The sequence below is a fragment of the Macrotis lagotis genome, chromosome 3, assembly GCF_037893015.1.
Source record: "Macrotis lagotis isolate mMagLag1 chromosome 3, bilby.v1.9.chrom.fasta, whole genome shotgun sequence".
Lineage (NCBI taxonomy): Eukaryota > Metazoa > Chordata > Mammalia > Peramelemorphia > Peramelidae > Macrotis > Macrotis lagotis.
In genome coordinates this window covers 250762136-250785601 of record NC_133660.1, presented here as the reverse complement: position 1 = coordinate 250785601, position 23466 = coordinate 250762136, and the positions used below count along the sequence as shown (strand labels likewise).

At 37.6% G+C, this 23466-nt stretch overlaps 1 protein-coding gene across 2 annotated transcripts in view; it reads left to right on the top strand.

Annotated features, from left to right (window-relative positions):
- The first annotated feature begins 514 nt into the window (after positions 1 to 514).
- SLC5A12 (solute carrier family 5 member 12) overlaps positions 515 to 23466 on the top strand; it is a 46263-nt gene continuing 23311 nt past the window's right edge. Inside the window, exons 1-8 of one of the 2 annotated variants that reach the window (XM_074230396.1) lie at positions 516 to 1206; positions 6142 to 6207; positions 9431 to 9482; positions 11848 to 11915; positions 15265 to 15419; positions 15529 to 15669; positions 18419 to 18548; positions 21513 to 21601. In XM_074230396.1, the coding sequence (XP_074086497.1) occupies positions 847 to 1206; positions 6142 to 6207; positions 9431 to 9482; positions 11848 to 11915; positions 15265 to 15419; positions 15529 to 15669; positions 18419 to 18548; positions 21513 to 21601 (1061 nt within the window). In that variant the 5' untranslated portion in view covers positions 516 to 846. Of the gene's footprint in view, positions 1207 to 6141; positions 6208 to 9430; positions 9483 to 11847; positions 11916 to 15264; positions 15420 to 15528; positions 15670 to 18418; positions 18549 to 21512; positions 21602 to 23466 lie in introns of both variants that reach the window. The other variant, XM_074230397.1, reaches the window with a different exon arrangement.

Here is a 23466-nt window from a genome sequence, read left to right as displayed (position 1 = left end):
TCTGAAACTGTTTCCTCAGATTCTTAGCTAAATGAGTCTCTAACACAAAAAACTTCACTAACTAAGCCTTTGGACCCTTTCTCAGAAAAATGTTTTTTAAAGACTTAAAATACATAGGAATGTAAAGGAAACCAATTATATTGACATTGTTACCAAAAATAAAAAAAAAACCCAAAAATGAAGTTCGCAGGTTCCTTAGCTAAGGACTTCTGGATTATATGATTTCTCAGAAGTCTGAGAGATTTATACTTTTAAAAATGTTGCTTTTGGGTTAAATGGCTCCTATTCAGTATCCTGAGGCCCTTGTTGTTTTCTGGACTCTTCTTCAGTTGTTTCTTCTTAAGAGAGAAGATTTATCTAAGTGATATCTTTTGTTATTTACAGATGTCACCACAATCATTTAGAATGCTAAACTGCTTAACACGGTCTCATTTCCATGTTCCCCAGTAATGTTTAACTTCCAGTAAAAACCCGGGAGATAAAAGTGTGTTATCTGTAGAAACTAATTCCACCCCCGTTGGTTATTAATTTCTGAACATCTGAATTCTTCTTTGTGGAAGAATGTATTTCAGTGAGTGCACCGAAAGCCTCAGGCTAGGGTCAGGTTTCAAGTTCTTGTCCTGGACTGTGACAATGATCGAAATCTGCTTTGGGTTCCATTTCTGAAATGCTTCCTGATCCACGGTATTTCTAGGATATCTTCATTCAGCACTTCTTGATCTTGGTGGCCATTAAGGTCCGAGAGCTCTTTCTTCTGGACAAGATCCTGGTCATTTTGTGGGCCTCATCCCTGAACCTATATTCCTTTGTAAGGACTGGAAACAAAGAGAGCATTCACCTGGCACCATGTCAGCAGGGCAGGCAGGTCCCCAAGTTAAGAACTTTGAAGCTTGGGATTATGTTGTTTTTGCAGCTCTTTTTATTATTTCCTCAGGAATCGGAGTATTCTTTGCCATCAAAGAGAGGAAGAAGGTGACTTCTAGGGAGTTTTTAGTTGGGGGCAAACAAATGAGCTGCGGTCCAGTAGCTTTGTCCTTGACTGCTAGTTTCATGTCAGCAGTCACTGTACTTGGGGCTCCAGCTGAAGTCTATCGTTTTGGGGCATCCTTCCTGCTTTTCTTCATAGCATATGCGTTTGTCATCATCTTTACCTCTGAGCTCTTTCTGCCAGTTTTCTACAGGTCTGGAATTACCAGTACTTATGAGGTAAGGGAAGTAATCATTGTCGGATGTCTAGATTTAATTGCTAAGGTGCCTACCAGTCAAGTTCCATGGGTCTATAATTCCTATAATCTGTGCCTGTATGTGGTTGGTGCTTAATGAATGAATGGATGCTTTGTACTAATAATTTGTACAGTGCTATAAACTTCTCAAGGCATACTCACATCACTTCTCTCATTTCATCTCTGTGGGTCAACAGTCTGGATTTGGTGCTTAGGAGTGGGTACTGCTCAGGTGCATACTGGCAAATATTTAACACTATTTGGAAAATTTAATCTGCCTTTTTAACATTTATCTCATGATTTTGTTAAATCTAGATAATCAGCAAAACAATAAATCAAGCCCTTAATTTGTAGTATTTGTCATCTTCCAAGGTGTGATTGTTTGTAGTAAGAATTTAACAATCAGCTTGAGCCTAAGCCTGTTTGAGCAGGCTCCAGAACATCCTTGGTTCTGGCCCAATTTGTACAACTCCGAATTTGTCATAATCACAAGAAACCACAGGATATGTTTAACAAGACCATTCAGTTTTAAGAAGACATCATTTGGTCCCAAAGAGATAGGCAGAATAAGAATGATCTTTATTTCCATTTTACATGTAGGGAAACTGAGATACAACTAAGCCACTTTTCTAAAGTCACATAAGTAATTATGGAGTAAACCCATAGAGTAATGAAGACTTCTTGCTCCCCAGACTAGGATCCTTTTTGACTGGATTATGATGAAGCTCTGAACATTTCATATAGAATCATGAAAATGGAAGGAAACTTAGAAGCCAGTGAGGTCAACCTATACCTGAAATTGAATTCTCTTGGTAGCCTGTGCTTAGAAATTTCCAATGGCAACAGCAGCTCATTTCAGTTTGGGAGAATTCTGCTACTAAGTTTTTTTTTTTTTTTGTACATATAGAATTTTCTTTAAAACCCAGATTTATTATTAAGCCTTCAAAGCTTCTTTTTCTTCCAGCAAATATGCATGTAAATACATGCACATGCACACACATATACATATAAATATAGATATATACACACTCTGTGGATTATTTTAAACAAAGTAAGTGTTTTTAGGAAAATTCCCCATGTTATTTGGAACAAAAGGGACACTCTCTCCCATTAATTTTCTAGTAGTTCAAATAGAAATAACAGCTATAGCATGAGACTCAAGAATTGAATTTTGGAACATCATCACTACAGTTGTGATAATAATAATCTTCATTCCATTTTGAATATTCATTAAAAAAATGTATATCTTTAATTTGATAAGGTGGAAAAGGTGGGAGGTGTAATCAGATGTCTACATTCTTAGGAAAGGAAGAGTGGTGGGGCAGAGTGCAGGATTTGGAGTCAGAGACAAAGGTTCAAAACCTGATTCTGTCATTTAATGTGTAATCTTTGACAAGTTCCTTTTAGTTTCTCTGAGTCTCAGTTTCCTTTTGGGTAAAATAAAGGGGGTTAGACTAGATGATCTTTAAGGAACCCTTCTAGTTCTAAATCTGGGGTGCTCAACTTACTGTCCTCCAGGATCCTGGGAGGGACTGAAGGCTGTTCGCCCCACTTCATCAATCCTATGAATGAATTGACCATCCAGATCACTCAATTCAGTCCAAGATATTAGACTTTTTAATAGAGTGAATTGTATTTACTAAAACTTATCTAAACTGCTGATTGTGCATTTAGATTGTTGTTCACGAAGAGGACCAGGGTATCAAGAATGTGATGCCATGGGGGTGGCTAGGTGGCTCAGTGGATGGAGCACCCACCCTGCAGCCAGGAGGACTTGAGTTCAAATTCGACCTCAGACACTTAATAATTACCTAGCTGTGTGGCCTTGGGCAAACCACTTAACCCCATTGCCTCACACACACACACACACACACAAAAGAATGCGATGCCATAACATGCCAAGTGAATTGGATTTAAGTGAGGGAGGACTGTACACCAGCCTCACTTTCTCCTCCAGAGTCATTTGGATCCAGTGGCCAGATATGGATGGAGAAGATTGGAGCTATGGGAAGCCTTGGCCTTTCTAAGTTAAGGTCTTTAATAGTTCTCAGTATGACTAAGGCAACATCTATTGAGTGATGAAGACTAGATATGAAAGAAATGAAGTAGAGAACAACCTCTTTAACTTAGTCAAAAATAATCAGTGGGGGTAGGGGGGGGAAAGACTCACAGAGTTTTTTGAACAAAACAGAAACAATTTCCTTTTGCATTCACTCTTAGTAGATTAGGATTCAGGCAATGACCACTTTAGTGGGGACTTTGTCTGGAACCTCTTGTTGCTCAATTATAAATGGGCTCAACAATAAGTGTTTTGACAGAGCCCCAAACTACATCTGCTGTGAAGATCAAATGAAATTACACTGGTAGAATGGATTGCCAATTTTGCTCAGAACTTCCCCCATGTGTGAAATGACCTCCCATCTCATTATCGGGTTGAATCTCCAATTGCCTCTGAAGCTGAGCATAGACGTGCAGAAAACTCTTCCCAATCCCCCCCACCTATATCTAGTCATTAATGCTCTCTTTCTCTTAAAATTACTTTGTCTTTTCACATATGAATGTGTATATATATATATATATATGTATGTATGTATGTATGTATATATGTATTTCCACCCCCTAACCCTGTTCCCTCACATATGCAGAACATGAACTCTATGAAAGGGTAGAGATAATAGCATTTTTGTCTCTAGGGCTGAGCATAGCATTTTGTTCATATTAGGGGGTTAATAAATATTTGTTGAATTAGAGTATTTAGGCATTGCAGTAAAATGAAAAGAACATAGTCTTGGATTCAGATGACCAGGTTTCACATTCTGCCTCCCTAGATTTCAGTTTCCTCCCCTGTAAAATGAGGAGAAAGTTACTGTAGAATTTGGATGGTCTTTGGAACTCATTCTAGTTCTAAACTGAAGATAATATGAAGTCATTGTGATATGCATGGAATTAAAAAGAAGGAAAAAAAGTAATAGACCCTTAAATATTATCTTTCCTCTTGAATTTGTTCTTCCTTTTGATTTATATTTTTGAGTGATGTTACCATTTACCATTTAGTCTCTGCTTTTGCTACCTTTGAATTAGCTTTGCTTCTTCCTTCTCCCTTATACATTATACCTAATAGGTTACTGGGACTTTTTATTTTTCCTTTACAAGATCCTGATACATGTGTCCTCTCTAGATCTTTCTTAATTCCCCACCTCTCTCCTTTCTACAATTTATTTGCTACCAAAATAACCTTTCCTATATATAAATATGCTCATTTCAGACTTTTGGTTAAACATATTGAGTCTCCATTATTTACTTCATCTGGCTTTCAAGACTTTCTATATGCTATCGCCTTTCTAGTTTTAGCTTATATTTTTCTTTGGTATTATTTGCTTTCTAGCCAAACTGGCCACTCTCTGGCTCCCAGACTTTCTCTGCCTTTTCTGATATTAGTCTGAAGTCTGGAAAACCAGTCTTACCCCACTTCTTCAGTTGAATTCCTAATTATCTTTTCCACTCTTAATTGAAATACCACTTCCTGAATGAGAACACTACTCATCCCTGGAAATGTGAGCCCAGTGCCAATTACTTCTTTCTTTATGATTGGCTTCATGTCTTATGATCCTACATATAATCAGTGTGAATCTAAGAAGTAAGGACTTCAGAGGAGAGCCTAGAGTACTAAATGTCCTTAAAAGAAAATAACCTAAGGAGAGAATTCAAGGTGGATGTTGATATAAATAGATTAGCATAGCTGGTTGGTTTTAAACTTAGGCAAAAAATTTCCTTTCTCTGGGTTCATTGTCTCTGTGTGAAGGGGTTGGATTAATGATTCCTAAAGTCCCTGAACTCCTGTGAGTGTAATCTATGTTGGAATGGAAGAAAGACCGGTTGACTTAAAGGCTGAGATGCATGGAAATCTCTTCAGTGTAGTTCAATTGGGCTCTTATTAACCATTAAGCGTCTTTCTACCTTTATGTCTATGATCTCATGAGTTCCTAGAGGATTCAGTTCCATTTAATACAAACTGATAAAAATGTATTTACTAAGTTTAAAACACTACTAGACTGCTGATGCAATGACAAACATGAAAAATTCCTTGCTTCCAAGGATGCTACATATATAGACATGAAGATGACTTTAGGAACAGAAGATTTAAAAGGTCAGTAGGTAGATGATTGGGTGACATAATTAGGAAAATCATTGGTTGTATTAGGTAGCTACTGGATGAAAGTTAATAATTCAAAAGATAGAAGTGAAATTGGAAAGCCTTGGTGACAGTAGGGACAACCTGGGCAAATATTCAGAGATAGGAGATAGAAAGGTTTGTCTAAAAATCAGGGAACAGGTCAGTTTGACTGTACGTTTAAATGAGAGATGTTGCAGGAGAAACATATTTTAGCTCACTATAAAGGAAAAAAAAACTTGTTAACAGAGTTCAAAAAAAGAAAGAAATGCAATGAACTGCCTTGTATGGTAGTGAGTCAACCACTGCTGGAGGTATTCAAGGCTGAAGCTATCTGGCTTCTTGGTAAAGATGTTCCTGTCCAAATAGGGGTTGAACCAGGAGACTTTTGAGACCTCTTCTTACTTTTACATACTTACTTACATCTGTGATTCTTAGGTTCATGAGATCATAAATGTAAAGTTGGAAGAGAACTTAATGGTTAATGAAAGTCCAATTCCCTCATTGAACACATAGGAAACTGAGGCATTTGAATCTATATAGAGGGAATGCTAGAAATATGGAGGTTGAGTCAGCCAGGATCATACAATCAATAAATATCTCAAGGTAGGATTTGAAGCAAAGTCTTCTTAAATCTCAATGCAGTGATTTCTTGATTATACCATGGTTCCTTCTAGATTAGGGGGTGGCAAAAGCACTGATTGATTTTTTTTTGTATATTTTCTTTTTTTTGTTTGTTTCCTTTAGTATTTACAGTTAAGATTTAACAAGGTGGTCCGGTATGCTGCTACACTTATCTACATAGTGCAGACGGTAAGAATCATTTCAAATTTGGGTTTGAGTCCTGAAGGGAGGTGAAGAGAGAATGTTCATGGGAATACATTTTTTCTAGCCCATGGTGTGTAGTGAGAGGTGAGTTGCTGCAGTTATGCTGGCAAATAAAACAAGCAACTTGGTACATGGGTAGCAGTTACTGAGATCCATGTCTACAGATCTAAGGCTAAGGGTAGGAAAGGTGATTGGATTGAATATGACATTTATTTTAAAGTACATATTTTCAGGGGCAGCTAGGTGGCACAGTGGATGGAGCACCGGCCCTGGAGTCAGGAGTACCTGAATTCAGGTCTGGCCTCAGACACTTAATAATTGCCTAGCTGTGTGGCCTTGGGCAAGCCACTTAGCCCTATTCGCCTTGTAAAAAAAACAAAAACAAAAAAACAAAAAAAAAACCAACTTAAAGTACATATTTTCATTTTCAAAACATCCCATTCTCTGTGACAAATGGAGACACAGAGTCCATGTGTTAAAGTGAATGGTGAGTTGGCCTTGGATTCAGGCCTCAATACTCCCAGATAATGTTCTAATATTAAGTTGTAGTATGTGGCCAATCTACAATGGCAGAAGGAGTTTCTTCACCAAGGAGATCTCTGCATTGGTGAAATAGCAAATGGAGGTAACAAGCAAATATATGATACATGAAGGATTCGAGCCATGTATGTTAAAACTATATGCTCAGGGGTGGCTAGGTGGCACAGTGGATAGAGCACTGGCCCTGGAGTCAGGAGTGCCTGGGTTCAAATCCGGTCTCAGACACTTAATAATGACCTAGCTGTGTGGCCTTGGGCAAACCACTTAACCCCATTGCCTTGCAAAAACCTAAAATAAAACCCCCCAAAACCCTATCTGCTCAGAGTTGTTAGTGAGCAACAACAATAATCTAGAAAGAGCAGAGTTGGGTTTAGGCTTTCTTTGGGAGTGGGCGTGGGACAGTTTTCAAGGATATGTAGATAATTTGTTCTCTTTGACTGTCCTCACAGCGTGTTCATGGACCTTCATTCATGGCTTATAATTTCTTTACAATGACTACAAATAAGTTGCCTATTTTTAAGAATAATTTATCATAAGTATATACATACATATATATTATATATATATATATAACAAATTGGGGATGACTCTTTAATGAAACCTATGGTCACACAGAAGAGATAAATGTAATGGTTTATAAGGTGCATAAAGAATGCCAATTATCTGGATTTTGAAATGTCTATTCTCCATTCATCCACTTGTATAATTTTCCTAAAGCTTGGGGTGTCTCATGTTGCTTCCCCAACCCCACCCCTTTCGATAAACTCCAGTAGCTTCCAGGATCAAATACAAACTACCATAGCCCCTTCCCACATTTCTAGTCATCTTATACCTATTCTTCAATTCAGAGACAATGGCCTCCTGGCTGTTCCACTAATAACATACTCTATTTCTTAGTTTTGGCAATTCTCTTTGGCTGTCCCCCATTCCTGCGATACTTGACTTCCTTCCTCTCTGACTTGTGAGCTCCCTGGCTATTAGAAGGAGAGATGAATTTTGAGCAATTGTTGAAAGTGACAGTGGTGGGGGTGGGGAGGACCTGGATAAAATATTCTTCCTCCTGGTCATTTATGCCCCAGCAGTATGGCAAAAGGTAGATATAACCTATGGAGGGTCAAAAGATAGGGTATCTTCAGAAAAGAGCTAGTTTTCAAGTGAGCTCAGATGATGAAAGAAAATTGAAAGGAAGAGGTTTAGCATCAGTTTTGGGGTCCTAGAGTTAGAGCAATAAGAGACCTTGAAGGGCATCTTCTTCAACTCCCTTATTTTTCAGAGGAGGAAACTAAGGCATAGAAAGGAAGTTGTTTGCCTCAGGTAACACAGGTGGGTAAGTGGAAGGCCTAATTTTGAGTTCAGGTCCTTTAATTCTAAATTAACCATTTTTTTCTCTCTGTGCCACAGCAGAGGAGAGTTTTCAAAGCATATAGGGAAAAAGGATAGCATGGGTAACATCCAAGTCTATGGTGAGGGTGCTGTCTCTGTAAAGGAAGGAGACTCAATAACACCATAGTGCATAGAGCTCTGGGACTGGAGTCAGGAAGACTCATCTTCATGAGTTCAAATTTTGTCTTAGACACTTACTAGCTGGGTGATTCTGGGCAAGTCACTCAACCCTATTTGTCTCAACTTCCTCACTTGTAAAATAATCTGGAGAAGAAAATGGCAAACCACTCCAGTATCTTTGCCAAGAAAATCCTTAATAGGGTAACCAAGAATTGGACATGATTGAAATGACTGAATAACAAAGGGGAAAGCTATAATAAAAGAAAGATGGAGGTGAATAAGATTAGGACTTTGGATACAAAGGAGAAGGTGAGGGAAATGGGAGTAAACTGTCATTTAAAGCAAGCTTCCTGTAGGGTTGATTTCCCCAATACCGAAATCCTAGCAGATGCTCTATTGATTCCAGGTATCCAGGCCAGGTGGTTTAGCTAGTATAAGAAAAGGTGTGGAAGAGAAAATGCAGGTCACTATGATCCAGTGGGAAGATGACTCAGGGATGTGTGACTTCATTGGTTAGCAGAGGGAGGTAGCTGGTTGATGGATTGATATTGGTAATGGAGATGTAGGGAGAAAAGCATTCCTTCTAGTTTGTCACCCTGTGGAGGAAAAAAAACCCAGGTTCCTTCTAGGTCCCATCTCTGAGATCATTCCATAATATGTCTCCAAATTAATATTCCTCTCTTTCTCTTACCAGCTTCTAGATTGGCCCCTATTATCCTTTAAATCATTTACAGAAGTATTCTAGAAGTATAATGATAAATAAGTTTTCTAGTCTTGTTTAGTCAGGAGATGAAGAAGGTGGAGAAGAAAGAGAATCTCCTTCAAATAAAGGCATAGAAGGACCAAGATATACCCACATTCACTGAGTTCTTACAGGGGCTAATTACTGTTCCCTTCCTTATTATGCATTCCTTATGTTTTCCACCTCCTCCCTGTGAAGTGGCAAGTGGAGGAAGAAAAATATATATGGTCTATAGCCACCATATGTATTGTGTTATGTCCCCTTAAAACCAATGGCTTTGAACAATTAAGTCTATGGTAAGGATGTTGCCACCCTCAAGAAAGTAGACTGCTGAGGTGACCACATTTGATGCTTGTGGGCTTTCAACCAACTGGTCAACAGCCTCTTTGCCAAACAATTCTTCCTCACCTCCTTCTCTTTCAGATCCTCTATACTGGAGTGGTGATTTATGCTCCTGCCTTGGCACTCAACCAAGGTGAGTTGTAAGGGAAATAATATCTCAACTGGTGCTCGTCTTGATTTCTGCAAAACGCATAAAGCATTGAAAGGTTTTTCTTAAAGCTAAGGGCTTTCATAGATGAAGGCTATCCACAGTGGCATTTAATTTAAGTGCATTACTAGTTGTTTTATCTATAAAATTATTATTATTATTATTATTTCTTAGTTTTTAAGTCTAATGGGATTTTAGGACTGCATTGTGGCAAGTCAGAATGAAAATTGACCTAAAATGTTGGAATTATATACACACAGCTTTGGGCCAGCTAGGTGATGCAGTGAATAGAATGCCTGGCCTGGAGTTAGAAAGATATTAGTTTAAATTAGTTTAAAGTTTTAGTCACTAAACAGTTCTGTGACCCTGGGCAAGTTACTTTACCCCATTTGTCTCAGTTGTAAAATGAATTGGGGTAGGAAATAGCAAAGAACTCCAGTATCTTTGCCAAGAAAGTCCCAAATGGGGTCATGTAAAAGGGGAACACACTGGAGTAGAAATGGCAACCCCCTCCAGTAACTTTGCGAAGAAAAGCCCTTAGACTGTCTGGTATCATATGGACATGATTGAAAGGCTGAACAAAGCTTCAGAGTGAGGAGAACATAATATATATATATATATATATATATATATACATATATATATATATATTTACAATTTTAATGAGCAAAGGAACAAAATATTTATTATAATCTGTTTGGACTTATTATTCTCCAAAATTCCAATGGATAAGGGGACTGATCTATGTAGAAATGGTTATTCAATCAATACCTATTTAAAAGGAAGAGACAGTACCTAGTTAGAAAGTCTTTTGGCCAGGCCTGCAATGACTTATTTATCTAATATCCAAAGTCCAAGTTAGCTTAGCACAGTGGGCTCATCATTAGAAGGCTGATCACCATGTGCTGAATTCCCACCCCCCCCACCCCAGAAACACCTGACAGCCACCAATGATAAAGAGATTGTTATGGATATTAATGAAGGTAGTGCCTACACTGGTGTAATAATTAGTCAGAAGCTGCGGGAAAAGTCTAAGTGTTATTGATAAGTCCTATTGTTTTATTTAATTGTTAAAATCCATTCAAAATGGCAGCGTTTAGGGTTGGCTAGGTGGCGCAGTGGATAAAGCACCAGCCCTGGAGTCAGGCGTACCCAGGTTCAAATCCGGTCTCAGACACTTAATAATTACCTAGCTGTGTGGCCTTGGGCAAGCCACCTAACCCCATTTACCTTGCAAAAACCTAAAAAAAACCAACTCAACAACAAAATGGCAGCGTTTCTTACCAAAGATTTGAATGATTTTAAAATTATGGTAAAAGGGCAGATGGTGACACAGTGCCATGCCTGGAAGTCAGGAAGACTCATCTTCCTGAGTTCAACCTCAAATATTTATTAGCTGTGTGATATTGGGTAAATCACTTAGCCCTTTTTTGCCTCAGTTGCCTTATCTGGCAACTAGGTGGTGCAGTGGTTAGAGAACTGGCCTTGGAGTCAGGAGGACAGGAGTTCAAATCTGGACTCAAACACTTGCCACTTACTAGCTGTGTGATCTTGGACAAGTCACTTAACCCTGATTGCCCCTCACCCAGGGGTCCTGATTCCTATCTGACCACTGGACCCAGATGACTCCAGAGGAGAAAGTGAAACTGGTGACTTAGCACAGCACCCCCTCACTCAAATCCAATTCACATACTTGTCATGGCATCACCTCCCTGATGTTGTGGTCTTCTTCATAAATGAAGGACAAGGGGCAGCTAGGTGGTGCAGAGCACTGGCCCAGGAGTAAGGAGTACCTGAGTTCAAATCTGACCTCAGACACTTAATAATTACCTAGCTGTGTGACCTTGAGCAAGCCACTTAACCCCACTGCCCTTGCAGAAACTTAAAAAAAAACAAAAAAGAAAAAAAAAGAAAAATGAAGGAAAACATTCTTCTTCTTCTTATTATTATTAATTATTAAAATGAACTGGAAAAGGAAATGGTAAGGCATTCTAGTATCTTTGCCAAGAAAACCCCAAATGGAGTCGTAAAGAAGTGGACAGAGCTGAAATGACTGAACTACAAAAATTCTGATATAGCTCTACTAATTAGGGGGGCATGATGAGACCAAAGACAGAAAGATCTGTAATCTGGGAAAAATCTTTTATTTTTAAGTCCTCTGGGACTTCGGGACTCAGCTGTGGTAACTTATAAGATGATGCTCCATGCTTGATGGAAGTCAGTTTCCTAAGGGAGTCTGTAACTAGACTTGCCCCTTCACATCAGGTGAACTCTCTTATGCCTCAGTTTCTGAAAACTTCTGTTTATTGACTTTGGAGAAACTTCTTATAACTTTCCTTTCCTTTCACAGTGACGGGCTTTAATCTCTGGGGATCTGTGTTTGCTACAGGAATTGTCTGCACGTTCTACTGTACTCTGGTATGTATGTATTGCTCAGAGAAAGTTTTGCCAGCCTAAGATGTAATAAGGCCAAATCACAACTGGCAGGACTCTAATTCCAGAGTGGATGATTATATTTCAAAGTTATATGATGGGGAAAAAAAGACTGATTTGACTACACCTATTTTTCTAAAATATGAATATTTTTCTTCAAATGCATTTTTATTGCTAGCCTCTAAGGTAAGCAAAGTATAACGTGAGCTGATGGTAGAATGTGATAACAAATACTCAGATTTACCAGTGGAAAAATTACCTCAGGCTACGGCTACATATCATTTTGGTATTTGTTTTTTGGGAGAACTGGTGAGAAAGGGACTTTTTTTCAATCATTAGCCACCTTCACCCATAGGCAACCCTTACATTGCCTAAGAAAAATGATCTCTCCCAATTGTCTACTTGTTAAGACAGAGGGGGTGATTGTACATGTGAGCAAGATGGTTATATTCAGTCAATTTTAAATGTCATCAATTCCAGGACTTGGATGTCGCTATTGACTAGTTTTTAGTAAACCTGGAACTATTTCCTGCATTTTGATCTGCACTCACTCAATTCTTTAGTCTCAAACCCTGAGAGATGTCAGCAATATGTTTAAATAGACGATAACAATTAACTGTGATATCCTTCTTCTAGGAGAGCAATTGGACGTGGGTAAGAAATATGAGTAACTAGTTTAGAATGTGGGTACACAGACAACTGTCTCTGGATGAAGAATATTTTTATCTATTATCACTCAACAGATAGCCAATAGATGATACGGTTACTAGGTATAGCATATAGTATACATTTTAGATAGCAGCAAATTATCTTAGATGTCCTTTTCAGCATTCACAATTGTTTTGAAATGTCTTTCATATCCATTTCTTTTCCTTTCATCCCCACTGTCATCACTCTTGCCAAGATCCCCATCACCTCACACTAGGACTACTAAAATGGCTTTCCAACAAGGCTCCATTGCTTTTGCTGTCATTCAACTCAATCCATTAAACACTAAAGCTAGATAAAACTTTCTAAGTAATCTATATCATTATGTCTTTCTTTGACTTAAAAAACCCAAACTTTCCAGTGATTTCTGATTGTATATATATAATGAAATTCAAATTCTTTAGTCTGAAATTTGAGACTAACCATTATTTTTCCCAACCCAATTAATCTCATCATGTCTTCCTATTCACCAGGACAAACTCTCTGCTCCCTTAAAGGCTGTTTCTTCACTGAATGCCAGAATATGATACCCATTTTCCAGGCTCTATATTTTTTGTTCATGCTGGTTTTCCCTTCCCCAGAGTCTTACTGATAATCTTTAAACTCTGGATAACCCTTTGGATGGCCAAAGTGGCACTTTATTTACACAATGCAACACTGAATTTGACTTTTCAGCTTGACAGTATGGCTCTCTAGCTGATTTTACTCTTCTCATTCCCCTAGTTTCAGATTAAGATCCTATATTTTCCTTCAAAACTCAACTTGGGGGCCACTTCCTTAAGGCTACTAGATGACATAGTACATAGCAGGCTGGATATGGAGTTAGGAAGACCCAAGTTCAAATCCTACGCCTGATACTTCCTACATTATGAATCTAGACAAGTCACTTAATTTTTGCTGCCACAGAATACTTACTTACAAAAATGGAGGTGATAATAACACCTATTTTATAAGGCTGTTATCATGATCAAATGAGATAGGGAGAGGAGCTAACTAACATTTTTAAGTACCTATTTTGTGTTAATATCTCATTTGAGCTTTTTCACAACACTGGGAGTTCAATGTTGTTGTTAATTATTCATTTCAGATCCTTTGTGATCCTATTTGGAGGGTTTTCTTAGCAATGATATTGGAGTGGTTTGCCATTTTCTTTTCCAATTCATTTTACAATGAGGAAACTGAGGCAAACAGGGTTATGTAACTTTCCTTGAGTTACACCACTAGTGTTTGAGGTCATATTTGAAAGCATGAAGATGAGTCTTCCTGTTCCACCTAGTTGCCGATTCGGGAAGGTAGATTCTATTATTTTTCTCATTTTATAGTTGATGAAACTGGGGCACAACTAGAGAATATGTGAGATTGAATTTGAGCTCAGGTTTTACAGATTTTAGACCTAGTGCTTGATCCCCTGGACCACCTACAATATTCTACACAAGTTATTAGCCCGATCTTTGTTTAAAGATTTCCAGAAGGGGGAAACCATTATATACTGAAGGAGTTTAATCTTCTTTTCAGAAATTCAGTTAAGAAGTTTTCTTGATCTGGACCCTGATTTTGTTTTCTGGCCTTTCTCCCTCCTTCTCCTCACTCATCCCCCCCCCCCAAAACCATCCTCCCTTTTTTTCATTCAGGATATCTTTTACCACTGTCCCAATTCAATCAGTCATCTATCTGAGAGATAAGGAAAAAATGTCCTACTGCTTCCTTGGATCCTTTTTCATAAAATACTCAATGTACTTTCTGCTGAATTTATTTGAATTTAAGAGTTCTAATTTGAAACAATGGATTATATCCTTCTACTAAGTCAATGGCAATTTAAAAGGTTGTATTCCTCCATGGAATTAAATCCAAATTGATTAAACTCACCAAACATTTATTTTCTGACTAATGCAAATCTGTCTCATTGCAATTTGAATCCTTTCTTTTCTTATCACAAAGGAAGACAAATATTCATCATTTCAATATGATAACTCAGACTCAATGAATACTAGTATAAACCTCATCAAGATTGTTGGTTAGATTAGATGTCTGGAATGATATAGACAAAATATCTGGGTGACTGAGTCTTTACCATACCTAATTGAATGGGTCAGATATTTTACCACTATACAGATAGTCGTGTTTTGAAAGGAAACCAAAGCCCTCTTGGGGATCTGAAATCATTTAATACAATCACCTCATTGTATATATGGGAAATTAAATTCCCTTTCAGCTCTAATAATCTATGAGTTTCAGTTTAAGACTTTGGTTTGAGTTTTATCTGAGTTATCCATCTTAACAGGCAAAGTACAGGAGACAATGATAGAAAGAAGATCTTGGAAAGATAATATAGGGATTCAAGTGTAAGAGTATGGTAGGATGGATAGGATGCTGGATATGGAGTCTCAAAATATCTGGTTTCAAATACTACTTCTGTCATTAAGCCCTTTCTGGACTTCTTCTGTCATTTGTAAAAAGCAAAAGTTGTATGAGATTTCCTCTAAAGATCTCTTTCAGGTTTGTATCCACAATCCTGTACTGCACAAAGAAAAGCCTTCTTGAATTTTGGAATAGGGAGATCAGGGAATAAACCAAAGACTCTTGCCAGTTTTGATTTGAAGAATTCACATTATTCTTTGTATTCCAGGGAGGATTAAAAGCTGTTGTGTGGACAGATGCATTTCAAATGGTTGTCATGGTTGTCGGGTTCTTGACGGTTCTCATACAAGGGACAGCACGTGCTGGTGGATTTCAGAACGTAATAGACCAATCACGAAATGGGTCTCGACTTGAAATACTAGAGTATGTCTAATGTGATTTTATTCTGCTTTGGATGACCTTTCCTTATTTTTTAATAATAGCATCTTGGAATCAAGCAACATGACCTGATCTCTGCTTGTCTCTCTTATAGTTTTGATGTAGATCCTTTGAGAAGGCATACCTTTTGGACAATCGCTGTTGGTGGAACCTTTACATGGTTAGGCATCTATGGTGTTAATCAGTCCACAATACAGAGATGCATCTCTTGCAAAACAGAAAAGCATGCTAAGGTGTAAGTTTGTCTTCATCATCATCATCAACATAATGACTTATTGAATGCCTACTATTTACCTGAGCATATGAACAAATTAAGCACCTTCTTGATAAAGCTAAAACTCTCAGCATAAGACATTCTCTGTAAGATCTAAGAGCTTCTTCCAATGAGTTTGAAGAGATAGATCATATAATAGCTATATAGTGTGATAGAAACAGCCATAAATTATGAACTCCTTTAGGGCAGGGACTGTTTTGGTTTTGTATGTATATCACTAATACCTGGGATAGTACTATAGACTATAGTAATCACTTATTAAATGATTATGGAAGTGAAATCAGGACTGATGTTTTAGCACTAACTGTCGGTTACTAATTGTATAACTTGACTTCTCAGTTTCTTCCTCTGGGAAATGAGAGAGTAGGAGAAGATACTCTTCTGGTTCCATTGTTCTTTGTAGTGATGAACTATTATAATCCAACCATTGTTAGACTTACAGAAATATTTTCAAGTGACAGGAAACTGAAGGAAGGATTGGTTAGGGCACATAGTAAAAGTTTATCAAAGGGAGTGAACCTCAATATGTTTTCTAAGGGCAGGATTTAGATGATTTGGGGGGAGTAGACCCTCCTTTTCCCCCTCCTCAAAAAAAGGCAACAAAGAATCTTGGCAGAAATGGATATGTCATGAATGAGCAGAGGACAATGAGTATTTTGAAAAGAATTAAGGGTCTTTGAGTTATAGCAGGAAATTGTTGATTAACTTTTGATTTGAATAGCATACTTATGGAGTGATTTTTAGCAAATTATTAATTAATGATCTCATCAGAAGCACTGATCAAAGAGGATCACACAATCAAAGCTCTATCCATGGAAGGGATTTCAGTAACTGGTTCAATCCTTTTATTTTCGGGTAAGGAAACTAAGGCCCAGAGAAGTTAACATATTTTCCTCAAGTCACAAGGGTAATAGGTAGCATAACTGAAATTCAATTTCAGGTCAGAGGATAATAGAATAATAAATTTAGGGATCTTATAAACCACTTGACCCCCAAATTCCTTCATTTCCTCATCAGATAAAGAAATTGAGGACCAGAAAGGTCCTGCTCAATGTCACATAGGTAGTAAGAGGAGCACCTTGATTTTTTCAAGTTCATTTAACAATTTCATGATATACACTACAAGTGTAGAGACACAGCTAACAAGTTTTCTTTCTATATTATTTTAAATATACACTAAAGGTGGTTAAATTATACTGGGATTTGATACTGTTAACACCTGAAATATCACGATTGCTGCCACCTTTCTAAGAAAAATCTCTTTAAAGATTTGTTTTATGTAACAGCTGTGTTCCTGAGAAGTTGTGCTTCAAATATATTTTTGTTTATATCAAATTACATCTTAGATGCATTAATCAGACTTTCTATTTAAAAAATAACTGAGTTGAAATCGTATGATTAGTGAAGAAATTTTAGCAAAAAAAAATCCCTCAGTTAAGCTGTCTGGCATCTGAATTTTTCATACTTAAGTTTTGTCTAATATTATGGTTAGGATGAGCTTCCCCTCCTCCTATTATTCCTTTTACCCTTCTTATCCTATTGCTACTCCCCCCACCTTCTTTCTCCTAATTTTAAAACAAAAATTTCCAAGCTTCATTCTTCAGTAGCTCACTTCTCTGAAGCATTACCTTAGCAGCAAAAGTCCATAAATGGGTTTTAATAATACCAAAGAGGTTGCTTTTAAAATAACATTTAATCCATAAAATAAAATTAATCTGGTTTTAAAGTCTTAAATGAAGTGCTCACCTGGAGGGGAAAATCTCTTATTTTCTTTAAGTAACAAATGCTATGTTGATTGTCCTTTTTTCTCAAAGAGGACTATGAAATCAGGGATGTGATGCCATGACAAGCACATGAATTGGTTTTAAGTGAGGGGGGTGCTGTGCTAAGCCACCAGCCTCACTTTCTCCTCCAGAGCCATCTGGATCCAGTGGCCAGATATGGATCAGGATGACTGAAGATGCCCTGGATTGACTTACTCAAGGCCACACAGCTACTAAGTGGCAAGGGTCTGAGATTGGATTCGAACTCCCATCCTCCTGACTCCAAGGCCAGTGTTTTATCCACTGTGCCACCTAACTGCCCCAACAAGTGTTAAATATGTGCTCCTGTTTTAAGTTGGAGATTGGGCTATAGCACCTCTGAGTTCCCGTCTGATTGAGATTGTATGACCTCCAGTGAAGCCAATCAGGCACCTATTCCACTTTTGAACAGTTTTAATTTAATTTAAAATTATTAGAAAGGTTGTCCTTATATTTAGCTGAATTCCATTTCTATATAATTTCTGGTTCTGATTCTGATTTAATTTGCCAGATGTAAATCTAAATAATAATAATAATAATAATAATAAATACATGAAGATTATCAAATAGTTGATCATAGCTATTGTCTTTCCTAAATGTTCTTTTCTCCAGGTTAAAAAAAAAAGCCCAGAAACCTTCCCTGCATTATATGACATTTATTTGGAGCTTCTTGCCTTCCTGGGGATTCACCTTGGGATACAATTGACCTTACCAATGTTTCTCCTGAAAGATGGTGCCCAGAACCAGATATACTTCTGCGTGTGTAATTTGTCCAAAGCTTCTCATGTGAATTGCCCTTTACAAGTCTTTTAAAATGTATATTATCTCATTTGATCCACACATCAGCCCCTTGAGAACGGACTCTATTACAAGGGATAATTATAGACCTCTCATCTTCTCTCTTCTAGGGCACTTTATCTTAACTTAGTTGGTCTCTGGACAATTTTGATCTGTGCAGTCTTTTCTGGCTTGATCATGTATTCTCACTTCAAGGATTGTGACCCCTGGACTGCTGGGATCATCTCAGCACCAGATCAGGTATGAATGCCAACAAGGTGGGGTGCCAGGAGGGACCAGATGGGATGAACTTGCAGCTCATTTCTAGATGATCCACAAAAGACAAGAAAACCACATAAAGGGCAGCATGGTCTAATAGAAAGATCGTTATCCTAAGAAACTAGAGATAAAGGCTCTAGTATAAACTCTGCCATTGACTTCTCCTGTGACTTTTGGCAAATCACTAATCCTCTATGGGTCACATTTTCTTCATATGTAAAATGAAGGAATCAGACTAGACTGACTTTAAGATGACACATGGCTCTAAAATACTATGATTTATTAATTTTCAGTTGTTTATGCTTTTTATTGGGGAGAAGTAGTCTGGTGAAATGTAAACACTTGATTCTTTTTAAAAATTTTATTAATATCTTTTATTTAACATCAACTTCATTTCCAAATCCTCTCTGCCTAGCTTTAAAACTATACCTTGTAGCAAGAAGAAATAAAAAAATAAAGTCTAGAAGGAAGGAAAGAAGAAAGAATAAAAGGAAGGAAGAAAGGGAAGGGAGGGAAGGACAGAGGGAAGAAAAAAGGGGAAAAAGCAGGACAACAAAACTAGCCAACACAGAAATGTTTCTAGAAAATACAGTGTTTCACATCTTGTATCTCCCAACTCTGCAAAGTAGGAAGGAAGGATCTGCTTTTTCTTTTATCTGTGACTGGGACAATGCAAATAGAATGCTTCCATCTGCCACCCAGAAGTGCTGAATTAAAATCTAACCTCAGATACTAATTGTGTGACCCTAGGCAAGTCACTTAACCTCTCCTTCAGTTTCCTCATCTATAAAATGAGGATAATGAATGTAACTACCTCCCACAGTTGTTAGGAAGATCAAATGAGATAATATTTGTTAAGTGCTTAGCATAGTGCCTAGTAAATCATCATCATCATCACTGTCATCATCGTCATCGTCAATCTCTTCTCTGCATAAGGCTTGGTTCATTTACAACCATTCAACCTTGTGGATTTTTTTTAATTCTCCATTTTAAAGTGTTGATGTTATATATATTATTTTCCTATTTCTGCTTATTGTCCTCTTCCTCAGTTTCCGAAAGACTTTAGTTTGGAACATTTTAAAACAGGAGTTCTTAATCTTTTATTCAGTCATGGACTCCCTTGGCAGTCTGATGAAACCATTGTAGCTCTTCTCTGAATAATGTTTTCTATAGCACTTTAAAGTCTGCCAAGCACTTTCCTGTTATGATTTCATTTTATCCCCATGATAACTCTAGGGGGTGGGTACTATACTATGTTTTTTCACTATTTTACAAGTGAGAAAAGTGAGGTAACCAGAGACTAGGTGACTTGCTCAGAGTCACATTGCTAGTAAATGCCTGAAGATGAAATTGAAATCAGACCTTCCTGACTATAGGTCCATTACTCTATTGACTGTACCACCTACTTGAAGTACATAAAACATATAGATTGCGGTGGAAAACAATTATATTGAAATTCAATTATCAAATTTTTGAAACTTAATACTGAGATTTCTCCACTATAGTCTTTCTCTGATCTTCATCATGGAATGGAGGTGACACTATAAAGGCCATTCAGTGTAGAGTCTTAGAAAATTGCCTATAGTGGAAATTAGATAGCAGTGGATAGAAATTAGCCCTGGAATCAGGAGGATCTGAGTTCAAATTTGACTACAGATACTTAATTAGCTGTGTGCTTCTGGGCAAGTTAGTTAACCTCAAATGCATCAAAAGCAAAATCCCTCCAAATCCCAAAAAAAGTAAAGTTGCCTAGGATATTGAAAGATTAAGTGAACTACTCAGATCCACATGGCTGATATTATATCAGAATTAAAGCCAGGTCTTTTGTGTTTTCAAGGTCAGTTCTGTATCCATTATGCCACACTTCCCCTTTACCTTTCCATCTCTTGACATTGAATAAATACTAGTGTCACCTGACAGCTATCTCTTACTTAGCCTCTGCCTCATTTCATGAGTAGCCAAACTCTAGTACATATGTCTTAGATGAAAATTGTAGATTTGAACTCAGATCTTTCTAACTCCAGGTCTAGTGCTCTATTTTTAAAACAAAATTTATCTATTTAAATAGTGGAGTTAAGTGACTTGCCCAAGGTCACCCAGCTAGGTAATTATTGAGTGTCTGAGGTCAGATTTGAACTCAGGTCCTCCTGACTCCAGTGCCAATATGCTATCCACTGTGCCATCTAACTGCCCCCTTTAGTGCTTTATCTATTGAACTGCTTAGCGGCCTTCTGTGTTACACATGACTGTCATTCTAATATGCTATGGTTTAGTCAAACTGGTGTCACATAAACCTCTACCTCTCCCATCTTTATGCCTTTCCTAGACTAACCCCCAGATGCAATCTTTTCCCTCTTCCTCTTAGGATAACAAAGTACCATTAAAGCTCAGTTCAAATACCCCCTTTTCTATGTGGTTCTTTTTTGATTCCTCTCTGCTTACCTCCAGTCATTAATGTCCCCTTGCTAAAATTGCCTTATATCTTATTATTTATATTTATTTTCATATTACATTCATAAAATATACTTTATGTTCATATTATATTTATGAAAGAGCTGAAATCTATACCAGTGAAGTATTACCCCTATAGTACCCATCAATTGGAGACTGGCATACCATTATGCTAGAAGAAACAATGGAAGAGACAGGTTCAGAGAAACCTGGGACTTCTACATACTGATATGGGGCAAAGAAAGCATAGCCAAGAGAACAATTTGTACATAATGACAACATCATAAAGATGGAAGAGTGATGCGATGACTAGCCGTGATCCAGGGGAATGAGCATGAACCATGCTACCCATCTCCTGAGAGGTGGTGGACTCCCAGAGCAAAATGAGACACACACATCCCTTCCCAAAAGGCAAGATCTACATTTATGGTGCTTCTGATATTCCTTGGATGACTGGTAATCACATCTCTCCTTTTGTCCCCAACCTCTCTCTAGCTGATGCCATATTTTGTCATGGATATTTTTGCCTCAATGCCAGGTCTCCCAGGACTATTTGTTGCATGTGCCTTCAGTGGAACACTGAGGTAAGCTGCCTGAAAACTATTTGCTATAATGAAAGATAATGCAATATAATGAGAAGAGGGGCTACTTGGAGTCAGGAAAATCTGATACATGTTGGTTGTATGACCTTGGATGCATCCTTTAACTTCCCTGTGATTTTAGACAACTAAGATTAGAACTTACAGAGGAGCTGTAGATAGGAAACTATCTGTATATATATATATATATATATATGTATTTGTACTTGTTTGTATGTGTGTGTATATATTATATTATATTATATTATATTATATTATATTATATTAATTATATTATATTATATTATATTATATTATGCATTTTATGGTACCTACTATTTTGCAAAAAAATTATCTCATTTCTATCCTCACAATAAGTCTGGGGTTAGGTTCTATTATTATTATTATCCCCCATCTTATAGTTGAAGAAACTGAGGCAAGGAGAGATTAATTGACTTGTCCAGGTTCCCCAAATTAGTATCTGAGGCCAGATTTAAACTGAAATCTTTATGATTCTAATTCCAATTACTCCAGTCAGTCAAATGAGTTTCCAAACTTGGAGTTCCCTATTCTGAAGAAGTCATGATTAGGTTTAAGGAAAAAAGGAAAAAAGAAAGAAAAAGACTGTGTGTGGGTCAGGGGTCCAAATGTCACCTTTGTTTAAAACAAAATTACCTGGTCACTGACTACTTTGATCAAAGATAAGTATGAAAATCAATTTTCTTTTCTTCAATGGGGCTAATGTTCAATGCTATGATCGATCTTTTTATAGCGGTCTAAAGTGATATGGTTATTGACAATAAAAACGTTCCCATCCGCAAAGCACTCTGGGCAAGGAGACTGCTTTCTTTAAACAAAGGAGCAGGAAACTGGGAGAGCTACCAATTCTCCTGTGTGAACAGGTCTCTCTGTCTGCCTAGATAAGAAATTGACTTTACTGAGCCAGCCAGGAATCTAAATTTAAGAACTTGGCATCTGTGCCAAGGACACTCTTACTGCCATAACTCAAAGGAGGGCCACAGCTCATAGCACCATTGATACTGACTGCTGGGAGTTTCTTATTAGGGAAGGACAAATTTGGGAAGCCAGTGGTTGGACAAAAGATAGGCAGATGAAAATGCTATGTAGAAGTAGTGCTAGGTTTGAATTCTGCCTTGGGTAGTTTCGATCTGAGAGGACCTAGGGAAAATATAATTTTTCTTCAGTTTCCTTCTCTTTGGCAAAATATCAATGCCACTCAGCTTCTGTTTCCTTCTGTAAAATGAAATTAATAATAGTCCCTATATCACTGGATTGTTGAGTAACTTCTGTCCTTGTTAACAGCTCTGATCAAGAACTTAGTTTAGGGGCAGCGAGGTGGTGCAGTGGATAGAGCATGGGCCCTGGAGTCAGGAAGACCTGAGTTCAAATCTGACCTCAGATACTTAATAATTACCTAGCTGTGTGGCCTTGGGCAAGCTACTTAACCCCATTTGCCTTGAAAAAATCTAAAAAAAAAAAAGAACTTAGTTTAGGGGTAGTGAGATGGTGCATTACCTAGCTGTGTGACCTTGGGCAAGTCACTTAACCCCATTGCCTTAAAATAAAAAAAATATATATTAGAAAAAAGAACTTAGGCCAAGGTCTACCACTAAATCCAGTGTTGTCTCCAGGTGGCCGGACCCATATCTGACCACTGAACTCAGATGACTCTGGAGGAGGAGGTGAGGCTGGTGAATTAGTCCAGCCCCCTCACTAAAAACTAATCTAATTCATGTGCTTGTCATGGCAGCACCTCCCTGATGTCATGGTCTTCTTTGAAAATGAAGGACAATCATTACTCAATAATACTGGGTTAGGAACTTCATAATTTTTTTTAAAAATTCAATTCA